The following is a 12,881-nucleotide window of genomic DNA, read 5'->3' as shown; positions in this document are numbered from 1 at the left end:
GCTTCTCATTGTAGAAGGCTAAACATTCCTCAGGCGAATGTACATTGAAGGAACGTGTTCTTCAAAAGAGGACTACGATAAAAACTATCAGGAGGCGTACGACAAAGCCAAGAAGTCATGCAGCAATGGCCATCACGCTAATTCTAATACCGACGACGATGAGACACAATCTGATGATTCTACTGATTTCGGATATTCTGGTCCTGGTTCAGATATCTCTGGGTCTAATAGTGGCCCAGACTACTCCGGGTTCGGGTCATAGCATGGAAAACTTTATGTACAATTATCGTTGGGAGATTGGGACTGCTGTAGCTCATTGTAATAGCGCATAAGAAACCTGTACCGTATATTTTTCCGAGAACAAATTTCTGAAAAGATGACCTGTGTGATTAGAGTCTTCATAGCACTTAACTTCAGGATAGTAAGTATTTCGAGTGATGAACGATGTTAAGTACTGATTTACGTACGGGGCAGCGTCTAATTAGGGCCGGTATTGAAGTGGTGGCCGTGGGAAAGAATTGGCTGCGCGCAGCAGCGCAACGCGCTCATGGTCCTCCGCTCTGCTTGCGGTCGCAAAATGGCCTTTCGTGCCATACGGCGAACAGCATTCATGCTCCTTTTAATGCTGTCCGTAACAGTTTACATCACCTTTCATGATTTGCTCATTCCCAACCAGACTAAGCTAGCTCCAAAATATGTGTATACTGCAGGCCAGGAATCTCACAATCTCGCCGAATACATTCAGCTGTCGAGTCGTAATGACACCTGGTCAAGACCAAGCACGCCATGGACCCCATTCAGCTTGAGCAACTGCACTTTTGGCCTGCCTCTTTACTACGCACCTTGTGTAGCACAAAGGTTGCCGAAACAGGTGTTATACGCGGAAGAACTGATATATCCCGCATTCGAAATACGACAGCCCTATTTCGCGACGTTGGACCATCGTGCACAGTGGCGTAGGGCTGTGGCAAGCATTAACGATCGTGGAGTATTGCAAGCCAATAATTGGCTTGTGTATAAGGGTCAGTCTGGGCAGAATTTTGTGCGTACTGTAATTTTCTTTCAATTGTGACAGCATTCTGAGCATAGCGTGATTAGGTCTTTGAAAATGTCACATATCTATCTCCAAAATTGTACGACCGCTGGTCTGACGACGCATGTATGGCCAAGCTAGGCTCATCCGAAGGCATCCAGCCATTTGATGTGAGCGAAGTCCTGGCTCGACCCAACCCTCCGCGTATCTACAACACTGCCCTGGTTGCACTTTCACCCGAATCCTATGCATTCCAGCATCATCTTGATCGTATAACGCACATCATTGCTCAAGGCTCCCATCTCAGCTACGGTCGTGAGACTCCATACGTTATCACCGGTCGACAGGGAAACGGTTTCGTCAAGCAGCTATGGAAAGGACTTGGTTTTGACGATGAACACGTTCTCTATCGAACCAGAAAGGATATCCTCGCCGAAAGAATGATTTTTTCGTGTCGAACGGTGTTGGTGCATCCATGGCTGTCATTGAAAACGTTAGAGGCATTCGGAATAGATTATATGAAGCCGTCTGCTACGCGGAACAAGGTGCGTGGCTTCATTGGTCCTTGAATTTGGTCTCATCCATGAAGTAGATTTTGTATATGTCACGATCCGACCGTCATATTCACACGCGGAATGCAGGACGGAGAGTCCTCAACGAGCCAGAACTTCTCAATGCCATCGAAGCCCATCTCGCAGAACGAGGGAAAGGCGAAGAAGTTGTCATCTTTTCGGAAGGCATGCTCGATGACGTTCCGAACTTCTTCAAATGGTGCAACGAGAATGTTATGGCGGTAATTGGCCCTCACGGTGGAGCGATGTACCACCACCGCTGGGCTGCGAGAGGAACGTTGGTAATCGAGATGATGCCTACCAGCTACACGTCGATGGCCATATACGAAGAAGCATCAGTACTCTCGCAGACATATGCTGCATTGGTAGTCGAGCCTAGTAGCCAGGGAGGTACGAACATGATCATCGATCCGGAGCACGTTGTTTCGCTTCTGCGTCGACATCTGGGCATACCGATGCAGAGACCACATCATTTGTTCGAAGAAGATCCAGACGACGACGACGACGACGATTCACATTTAGCCGAGGATCCGCTGAGGATAAGTTATCAATGGGGAGGCAAGGAACTTGGCGTATAGGACTCGAACAGTCAGGCCATCCCTCCATGTTCATATATGTATTGGAGAAAATTTTGGAAGCTCGTAGCCACGGAGCTACACTGAAGAACTCGTTCACACAGATGTGCAAGGAACCAGCTCGGTATTCGTGAGACGACGGTACAGATGGTGGTGGTAAACTAAAGAGACGTGACATGGCAATCCCTCGTATCTATGTCACATCGGGAATAGCCGATGTAACCGGCATCCGGGTTACACTCCTCCCCACTCTAAAAAAAAACAAACGTACTAGTCCAAGTAGAAAGAAACATAAAGAAAAAGGAACGCTGGAACATGAAGACCATTGTCACGGACGAAACGAACAAGGAAAGTATTATCTTTCACGGGTGCGAACATAAGGACAGAAGTGACCAAAATATTGCAACATGGCTGAAGACGATAGCAATCAAAGAAAAGCGAGTACGAAAGCGATGCGAAAGACAACGGGTAGTGAGGGAAATCTTTAGTCAAAGTCATGGTCGGTGTCGTAGTCCGAGTCCGAAGAGTCGGGTCCATCTAATACAAAGGAGCCTGGCGTTTCCGGGATCTTGGCATCCCCAAAAGTAATTCCAGCTACTTGTTGGTGAGGGAGTAGAGGGCGGGTGGCTCGTGGAGCGACACCGGCAGCTGAATCTCCAGGGCAGTTACGTGCGCTGTGCTGCGTCCAGTTCGGCGAAGATGGGGTCTTTCTGCAATGGAAACAACCTCCAGAAGCCCGAAGAGCCTCTTTCTCGGCATAGGAAAGATCCGGAAAAGGGTAACGTGAGCCGTTTGACACGGCCGTAGATGCTGTGGAATGGGTAGAAGTGATGTGGGCAGTCGGAATGGCTTGGGATTGGTCACTAGTCTGAACATTCTTGATTCGAACGACGTTTTCTGCAATTAGGCTCGCCCAAGTCGTAGACATCAGATTGACCAAGGCATCAAGCTTCATGGTTCCGTAGACTGACGCAAAACCCGTAGTACTACGGACGCGAAGGGATAAAATGGGATGCGCGAAGAATAACAGATGATTTTTGACAGAAGAGTCGGTGATGGTGTAGCCAGTGCCAGCAGACGCGAGGGCATTCCGTGCAGTTTGGAGGTCTGACACAAAAGACTGGAAGTCCGTCCCAGGTGCATGCTTTACCGAGTAGAAGGCAGCAAGTGCGTCCAAACGCCAGTTGGAGGGGACAAAACGATCCTTCACCTTTGCGACAAACTCATCCCATGATGCCAGCTTCTTTAACGACTCCCGGTTCTCATTCCACCAAGCAGCGGCCTCAGCATGTTCCATCTTCAATCCAGCAACTAGTATTTGCGTCTCGGGTTTGATCTTCTTATCGGCATTGAGAGCAGACCAGGCCTCAAAGGAGTCTGCGCAGCGAGTCAGCCATGTGAGTGCAGCAATCGAGGTGACATTGGCGAGGGTAGGGAGATCTAATTTCGAAGACATTGGTTGAGGGCTAGGCGAGCAAGAAGAATCAAGTTCAGTCAATGGTGACGATGAACGGTTGGGAACGGGAGATAGACGAGGGTCTGTAGCGTGTTTGTCGGGTTGTTGATGTAAATCTGGATCGTCCAAGGCTTCAAAGATGGGTAGGTGGTACTGCTGCGCGGTACGGCGCGTGAAACGGCGTGATGACGTGGCAGGGTCCAGTGTGGGAACGAAAGCGAAAGAAGAGAGCAAGTTGGATTGTTGCAAAAAAAAGTGGAAGCTCGTAGCCACGGAGCTACACTGAAGAACTCGTTCACACAGATGTGCAAGGAACCAGCTCGGTATTCGTGAGACGACGGTACAGATGGTGGTGGTAAACTAAAGAGACGTGACATGGCAATCCCTCGTATCTATGTCACATCGGGAATAGCCGATGTAACCGGCATCCGGGTTACAAATTTTACTTGCACATGGGAATGGATGTTTCGTACTCATACAACAGTAGTAATCCACACACAGAATCAGTGGCCCTCGGCCTATACTAGGTACATGATTCTCTTTTGATTGTACTATACCTGACACACTCTACTGTAGCTGCACGTAGGGAGGAAACCCCAAATAGACCGTGACGTTACCGATTTTCCAACATTGTGAAACCGGTGCTACATGATGCGTGACGGTTTCAATAATAAGAAAACCATTCATGGTGGGATGATACAGAAAATTAGACTGTTTAGGTCATGGTTCTTCGAGGATGTTGATGGATGAAGAGATTGTAGATGACCGCAGAATGTCGTAGAAATTTTCCTTGATTTTATTCGATTTAATACATCGTCACGGCCTAAACTGTGAAACCACCCCACCGTGATGCGTGATGGAGGAGGAAATAGGAAACGAAACCGGTGGACTGTGATCCGTGACGGTTTCCTCCCTACGTGCAGCTACAGTATAACCAGACTTGTAGGTTGCTTTGACGATTACAGGACTATAATTATATGCCAATCACGTCGGGCATCAGCCTTCTCGGTTGATACGATTGATGAGCTAACAACCCCAGGGATGCTTAACTTTTGAAATTCGGGGTCTTGTCTTACCGCGAGGGTTACGTTCAACTTGCAGGGATGTGGGCATCTAGCTCTTCGCGCGTGCAATCGACAATACATTATTCAGACTCCGCAGAATGGTTACCTGGGACCCACCTCGGTAGGATAAAGGCGTCCGCTGGCTAGTCTTTTCAGCCATTATCGACACCCGTACGCGTGAAACAAAGGAGATCAGTACGTGTCCTTGCATTGTTCCTCTTTAGACGGTAACAATGGCGATGCAGACATCCAATGTTGCTGTGGTGGCCCCATACAATGGCCTAAAAAGAAAGAAACAAAGACACCTGCTGCCTCCAGTAAGCATATGGCAATACCTTCATCTAGTGCCACTATTCGAGCGCTATAAGATCCTGCAACTGTGTTCCTTTAGCTTCTTGTTCACCGTCACCGTTATGGGTCCCCAGTGTGTTATATGTCTCTGTGGTTTTACAAATCCCGTCTGCATTCCATGTGGTTAGTACTTCACGAGCTATTCTACGCTTTAGTGTCCTTAACGATTTTGTTTCCCAGGACACGTTTTTTGCTCTGAATGTCTGAACAAGTTTATTGCAGGGAAGAATGATAGCGCTGATGATGGATTCAAGGCTACGTGTCCTTTTTGTCGGGAGAAATTTCCTATTGGTTCGTCTTCGCTTATCACTTCCAGGATGACGTTCATTTTCTCACTTCGCCTACAGCCATCCCTAATGTCAGCGTATCCTGCGAAGCATGTCGTCGTTCATCTCTAACACTGATTTGTAGCTTCGATACCTGCCGGAGAAGTTCCATCCGTTCGTCGTCGATCCCCTGAGGAAGGTGTTCATAACTTCGGACGACTCCGAGAAACTGCAGCTTGTCGGCCGCATCGAGAACTTGGAGAAAAAAATTCTCGACTTGAAGCAGAGGAATGCAAATCTCGAGTCCGAGCGTGACCAATTGCAGGAAAAGTGCTCTGAGGCGGAGAGATCGAAGCAAGTTTGCTTAGATGAAAATCGACGCCTTTCTGCTGATTGTACGATTGCGAAAGCGCAAGCTTCTATTTGTGGTTCAAGGGTAAAGAAACAAGAGGTATGTCTCTTCTTGTTGAGGGAAACTGCATGACTGATATCCACATAGAAAAAGCTTGATGAGTTGAAAAGGTTGTTTGGCATGGTCACAGACGCCCTGGAGAAAGATGACCAGAGTGGATGGTCTCACAGGACTCTGGGAATGTCCATAGGGTTCGCGTTTTTATCGTTATGTTGTCGGTTTTGGCTCATGGGCTTCGTCTGGACAGATTACCTCGAGATTTTAATTTCAATTTCATTCCACACACCATCAGCAATAGTACCGACTCTCAACGACTCTCTCAGCCTGTCTCCGACGGAACAAATGCATCCGAGACTGCAGGATTATTGCAAGATCTTACGTTGGGTGGGACTGATGCGCCTTTGATTCCCTTGCCACCCTCAACCCTTTCTACCCCGAATCCAACTACTGCGCTTGCTGTGACGACAGATGTGTCGAGGCTCGAAGCTATGAGCGGATAATTTCCGCCACAAGTGGCTGTTCTCTGCGCCAAACGACCCTATTCTGTCCTGCGTTTGTCAGTTTTTTTAAATAAGTAGTTGTCCAAAAGAAGGCACTGTAAATACGTACGTCGTTACAATAGCCAGTCCGTTGTGCCGAAATCAACCTGCTTATTTAGGAAGCGATTATTGTTATGATTTTATAAGATCGACCGTTCAACACATGTCTTTACACGACGTACCTTGGTAGCCGATGGTCGTCCTTCTTTCCTTAGACAAAGCAAGTTCGTCTGAAATGAGGCAATCTCAAATGTCCAAGTCATGGAAGCCTTGGTTTACTTTGTTCTGATGTAGACCAATTAGAAGGGGTGCGCTTGGTGCTCTTGATGACAACCGTGAGCTTCTTCCTTTGTCCAGTTTCATAATTCCATACTAATATGTGTAGGCTGTTCTGGTCGCCTTTGTCTTGACTCGGAGCCTTGCTGTGCGTAACCTTCGAGAAGACAAGGGACAAGAATAAAGTTCCTGATGCAATCCCTTGTGCCACTTTCAGTGCCCGCTTCATATAAGGCTCAACCGGCCTCTACAGTCTCTCATCTTTCTACCACATCATGGCTCCTCAATGCGCTATATGCCTCAGTGATCTCAGGAATCCCGTCACCACTCCTTGTGGTAAGTGCCAGGCAGCTATCCGTGTCTAGGTCATTCATGATATTGATTCTCAGGACATGTCTTCTGCTCTGAATGTCTAATGAGAGCCACTGCACGGGCTACTGATGGGTTCCATACTTCTTGCCCGTGTTGTCGAAAACGGTTTCCTATCGGTATGTATCCATCATTCTCTTAAAGACGCAGCGCTGTTGAGCTCATTACTTCTTCAGCCATTCCTGATGTTCGTGCTTTTATGCAATAAATCGCCACTGCTAATTATCTGACCATAATGTTGATTTAGGTTCGATATTTACCGGCACAGTTCCATCCATTTGTCCTGGATCCCATCAGGAGCATCTACTTCGCTACGGATGACCCTCACGACCGGTCGGATATCATACAACGCAATGAATCTTTGGAAAGGGAGAATGAATTATTGAGGGCCAGAGTCCAGGAGCTGGAGGCCGATGGCGCGTCATCCCATCCGGGGAATGAGGAGGAGGAGGGATCTGATCCTCAGGAAATCGACACCCCTGTGTTCTTAGATCATCCGGACCCCGACCTCGTTTTATCCGAAGTGACTTCGAACTCTCTCGTTCCCCTGTATGTTGCTACGAACTCTGCATATCCAAGAAGTGCCCCGCTTTTCAGGCCGGAAACGCAGCTCATTCCTCCTCCACATCCAACCCACACCGGCCCAGCCCGTTCATTCGCTCCAGCGTCTGTCATGGGGCTCAATAGGCCGACTTCTGGTCAGACCATCTCCGGAACGTTCACCTTTTCTAGGTCCGAAACACGATCCAACTATTCCACCGCTTTAGCTCGTCCGACAGGTCCGGTTGGGCCAACGTCATCTAACATGGGTAACGTGCTGGTGCCCGGTCCTAGAACCTTCATATTTAATTTGCCAGAATCGCATCATTCTACCCCTTCCATTCCAGCTCCTCGGTGGGGTGCAGGCCCATCTTCCACAGTTCGCCCCACTAGTTCTGGAAATACTGGCAATCTCTCGTTCTCCCACCCAGGCGCACAATGGACCGTCCCATCGAATTCTGCCTTCAATTTTCCGAACCAATCCGCCTCAAATTCGGTTTTAAATGCAACTGGACCTCGATACCTCTTTTCCAGGCGAGAGTCACACCCTCGCATGGCCACAGCCGCTACCCTTGGTCTGGGTTCATCTGCAACGAATTCTACCGCGGATGACGTTCCAAACTCTTCTTCAGCAAGTGGATCTGAAAGTCGACGGCCATCGTCATCTTAATTTCAATTCCAATGTCTTCTCATAAAATATTATACATTCCATGTTCTCGGTATACTACTGCTATCGCCATTGATATGCATCCAACATATGTAATGTCGAATAAATATTTAGAGTCAATTTCCCTATGCCATGCGTATCACCTGCTATTACCATCCTCCTGAGAGTCAGACCGTGCCATGATATCACGTGCCCGTGTCTTTCCCTGCCACATCATCGATATACGTCATCGCCAACCATCCCTCAATATGCTGCTGCTGCTCTCGGCCACATCAATCTGAGCTGGGGATATTTGCAGGACTATTCACAATGTCGCTATCCGTTGCATTTGGCTCCTTAGTCCGAGTTACCGAAGAGTTGCCAGTTCCTTGCGGTGCCGAGACCTGACAGCGCTTGGATATTATGAGACGGATTTTGCTTCGAAACCTGAAGGACGGTTCAAAGGAGAGGCGAATGCTGCTATCGATCATGATGTTTGACCTACATCACGATGGTGTATGATAATGTGTTGAAGTTTCAAGGTGAGTATCCCATTTATCTCGACATCCGGCGTCGTTATCTCACTGCTGGAAAGTATTTGATTAGTAGAAATGCTCGTAACCATTATCTTAACGCACCAAGCTCAAGTCTAAGGTCTGAATCCCAGTTCTCTTGGCATCATTTCCTCTTCTGCAATAACCCAGGAGCCATCGCCAACAACAGTCAGCGGCAGTGCTGATTCAGTTTCCAAATTTTCTTCACGAGCAGGGAGAGTGGGGTTGTGTGGTGGGCCATATAGCAACTTGCCTTGAGCATCCATCGTCATTGCTTCCCGGAGGCAAGTATTGATGCATGTAAAGATATTTCACTCATTCTCTGCGACTTCGTTGCGCCCTTGTCTGGTGGGACGATGATGACGATGATGATGTCAGTACTGCCCACGCCAAATACTCAACGATCACTCCTTTACAATCACCCGCGATACTTGGACTTCCACGTCAATGTCCCCTACCTTCCTCCCGCCGTTAGGCGTTCAGCCAGAAGCACGGTGGATTTTTTTCGCAGTACGGCGGATGTCCGTCGTGCTTCTGGTTTGCGCGAACCTCCTCATCATATCTGGAATCGCGTACATCAACTTTCGGAATCTGCCTGTTTACAGTCAGCGTTCCATGGTGGCCTCAGCACCGAAACAAAGGTCGTATGGCATATCGGATTACCTTCGTCTGTCCACAACGAGTAGCGATACTTCGACATTGCCAAGTGCGGCATGGACGCCGCTCAGCTTGAGCACTTGTACGTTTGGCATGCCCGCTCATTACGCCCCTTGCGTAATGAAAAGACTACCTAAGGACGTTGTCTACGCAGAAGAGCTATTGTATCCTGCTTTCGAGATTCGCCAGCCTTACTTTGCAACCGAGGAGCACGAGGAGCGCTGGAAATACATGGTGGTGGGTATCAAAGAACGGGCAGTATTACAGGATAACGGTTGGGTGGTGTATAAAGGACAATCGGGCCAGAATTTCGTGAGTGTATAACAGTGAACACTGGAGGAACGTCGGGGCTAAGCCTACTTCCAGGTGTTTAATAGCGTCTCTTTTAAACATCCGGTTGATGGATATGACCGCTGGACGGCCGACGCCTGTATGGGAGGGCTTGTCTCGTCGGAACGACTTCAACCCTTCAATGCGGCCGAAGTAATTTGGAAAAATAACGCCACGACGATTTATCGCAATGCCATGGTTGCCCTTTCGCCTGATTCGTATTCTTTCCAACATCATCTTGATCGTATAACGCACATTGTCACGCAAGGTGCACACCTCACACTTCGCAGTGAAGTCCCGTTTGTTATAACAGGCCGCCGTGGGAGTGACTTCGTTCAGCAGCTCTGGGAACGACTAGGATTTGACGAAGAACACGTCTTGCATAGTGTCACGGACGATATTTATGCGGAAAGGATGATTTTTTCTTGCCGGGCGATTTTGGTGCACCCTTGGTTGTCCCTCAAGACTCTTGAAACATTTGGGATCAATGTCTTGAGAGTGTCATCGACGAGAAATAAGGTTTGTCTAGTTCTGCATCTTATGGCGGAAGCTTATACATGGCGACACAGATAATGTACATGTCTCGATCCAACAGTCGTGCTCAAAATGGCGGTCGCAAGGTTATCAATGAGTCGGCTCTTCTTGATGCGATACGGGAACTTCTCGAAGAACGAGGCAAGGGGGAAGAGCTTGTCGTGTTTGACGAGACACGGTATGGCTCCGCCTCCGAGCTTTTCACGTACTTCAACGAGAACGTTATGGCTATCATCGGTCCTCATGGTGGAGCGATGCATCATCATCGGTGGGCTGCCCGGGGTACTCTCGTTGTGGAGATGATGCCGACAACATTTACGTCGATGGCGATATACGAGGAGGCATCAGTGCTATCGCAGACGTATGCGGTCCTTGTGGTGGAGCCGAGCGAGCTGAAGGGGACGGATATGGTCATCGATCTGGGACATGTTTTGAGGATTCTAAGAGAGCATTTAGGTGTGAGGATGCATAAACCTCATCATGCGGAGCATATGGGATTTTTGGCGTTGAGGAATGGCGGAAAGAGAACAGATCGTGTTGAGTACGAGTCTTTAGCTGAAGATCCGCTGAGGATTAGTTATCAATGGGGTGGGCAGGAACTTGGGTTGTAAGTGCTGAATACAATAAAATAATTGGTCAAATTACAATGAGTCGGATATGGTGTAACGGCTAACATTGCCGCCTCTCACGCGGCAGCTCGGGGTTCGATTCCCCGTATCCGAACCAAAGCAACGACGAGTTCGAATTTTTTTTCAGAAGTGAAAACTCACTGCTGTGTAGTGTGCACCTTGTTCATACTTGAAATTCGATATTTAAGTGCTCATTGCTATCATTCTGGTATGCAGTTATCTTTTACGGAAAACCACGAGGCTTTTCTTATAATGTACAATACTTTGCCGGAATGCCGGATCCTGGCAATTTTGAACTCCGCCCATTCAAACTTCAATCAGACAACTTGAAGTCTTGGAAGACTTTATGATCAAACATTTGTTGTTTCTGGAACACTTGTGCTACTGTCGTATCCACAACCCAACGAGTTTGTTACTCAGTCGCTCCCCGTCAATCCATTTCCTTTTGCTGCTCTCCCTGAAATCCACAAGGCATCCAATGTCTGCCTTGGCCTCGAATCCTGTGCACACCTGCTTCCCTCTGCTTCCCTGACCTGGAGAGAAACGCCTAGACACGCTCCTATCTGGTCGCGTACTGGGATTCACTCTTATAGAGATCTCGTCCGATTCTGGTCATGTAGCCACAGTCACAAACATGGACGGGACCGATGCTTCTCTGCTGGCCTTGGGTGAGGGCTGTATCCAGTGTCTGATCCGTCCATTTATGTCATTCGTTAAATGATATTTCAACGCAGTCAGACTAAATTTTTTTGGCAGTTCGCAAGATATCAATAAACCGATTCCTTCTGAACACCTCGTGGCTCGCTTGTCGGTCGGTCTAGACTCTAGATCTAGTCTGTCTGCTGACGAACAACAGGAATTCTGTCGATACATTCAAGAACAGCCGTCTTTGAGTTATTCTACTGCGACGAAGGCTGTAATTCTACCATGCTTTCACGCTTTCACATTGCTCAATGAATAGGTGTGTAGGTACCTCTCCGTGATGGCCACCGCTGCATGCTCGATCACAACAAGTATGATGCAGAGTATGTCATTAGGAACGTGCGAGTAGTCACGGCCTAAAATTCCCGTCGGGTACTAGATAATCTCAAGTGCACCCATATCTGTCCAGAAGGTTTCAACTCGAATACAGGAGATAATATTGGAGCCTCATCTGAGAGAGTACGATTCTTGCGAGTGTATCCAGGTATAGCTCACTATCTGTCTATCAGCGTGAATCGTCAGCGTCGGTCTGGGACGCGAGGCACATCTTCGTGGACATGGACGAGCTCAGTATTGGGTTTCATCGATTGGAAAATATGCTCACGCTGTCTCGTACCTTTCATGGCTTTTTCCATGGCTTGGCTATTTGGCTTCAATCTGCGGTATGCCTTGTAGCTTTATAATTGTGATAATTCTCAAGATCCTCTTAAAATGCTCAGCAAGACACGTATGTGATCGTATCTAGTGAAGAGCTTCTGCTTGAAGGCCTTCCTAGTCGCGTTGTTACCTTTACAACGCCTGATCCAAAGGCCCTACTGCTCCCCAACCGTTCTTACCTTCGCATTCATGCAGCGTGTTGTCGTATTGCTCGTTTGTCGGGTGCTGCCACGTACATGGAAACCGTTCTTCAGAAAGAAGAAAAGACGCGTGCATATGTTGAACGCGTATGCAATCTCGCTGAAGATGGCTTGTCGACGGACTTTGGTGGACAGTATCTGGCCCTTGCTACCAGACATCCTGGTGTTTGATCTAGTAACATCTAATCGCATCGTCGGCTTACGATACTAGACGCTAATGTATGATACCGTCGCAGTCTATACTTGGATAGCTCTTCTCTGGCTGAGACTTTGTTTAATTCACTGACTGGATTTGCTGATGAACAGATCCTGATGAGTCCGGATCTGTTCGTCAGATCTCAGGAGTGCAGAGAGCCACGTAGCTGGGGTGATGTCCTCCCGGTCTGAACTCGCGACTCTCAATGTTCAACTCTTGTTCTTCCAAAACTCTTAGCCGAAACAGACAGAACGAGACTCCTTCTGCAAAGCACATCATCTTCACATCTTTATCGTTTCCAATAAGACACAAAGTCTGTTGTC

At 48.0% G+C, this 12,881-nt stretch overlaps 1 protein-coding gene and 1 non-coding gene across 2 annotated transcripts; one reads left to right on the top strand and one right to left on the bottom strand.

Annotated features, from left to right (window-relative positions):
• Window positions 1–2,512: 2,512 nt before the first annotated feature.
• Window positions 2,513–4,074, bottom strand: EV420DRAFT_1595305 (uncharacterized protein). The gene is made up of 4 exons (XM_060474967.1): window positions 3,918–4,074; window positions 2,850–3,792; window positions 2,779–2,828; window positions 2,513–2,748 (listed from the first exon to the last, which is right to left on the bottom strand). The coding sequence occupies exons 1-4, from the start codon at window positions 4,011–4,013 to the stop codon at window positions 2,665–2,667; spliced, it is 1,173 nt and encodes a 390-aa protein (XP_060321818.1). The 5' UTR covers window positions 4,014–4,074; the 3' UTR covers window positions 2,513–2,664.
• A 6,751-nt stretch (window positions 4,075–10,825) lies between these two features.
• EV420DRAFT_t331 lies at window positions 10,826–10,897 on the top strand. The gene has a single exon. It is a non-coding gene; the product is annotated as a tRNA-Glu (tRNA).
• Window positions 10,898–12,881: the final 1,984 nt, after the last annotated feature.

The sequence above is a fragment of the Desarmillaria tabescens genome (genome assembly GCF_030435595.1).
Source record: "Desarmillaria tabescens strain CCBAS 213 chromosome Unknown EV420scaffold_171, whole genome shotgun sequence".
Classification (NCBI taxonomy): Eukaryota; Fungi; Basidiomycota; class Agaricomycetes; order Agaricales; family Physalacriaceae; genus Desarmillaria; species Desarmillaria tabescens.
The sequence above is the reverse complement of the archived record's forward strand: the minus strand, read 5'-3'. Positions and strand labels throughout refer to the sequence as shown.

Coding starts and splice junctions, on each gene's coding strand:
- EV420DRAFT_1595305 (XM_060474967.1), bottom strand. CDS start 4,013: ATGTCACGTCTCTTTAGTTTACCACCACCATCTGTACCGTCGTCTCAC. Junction 3,793..3,917: donor GTGTGAACGAGTTCTTCAGT/GTAGCTCCGTGG, acceptor CGTACCGCGCAG/CAGTACCACCTACCCATCTT. Junction 2,749..2,778: donor CTCTACTCCCTCACCAACAA/GTAGCTGGAATT, acceptor GGGGATGCCAAG/ATCCCGGAAACGCCAGGCTC.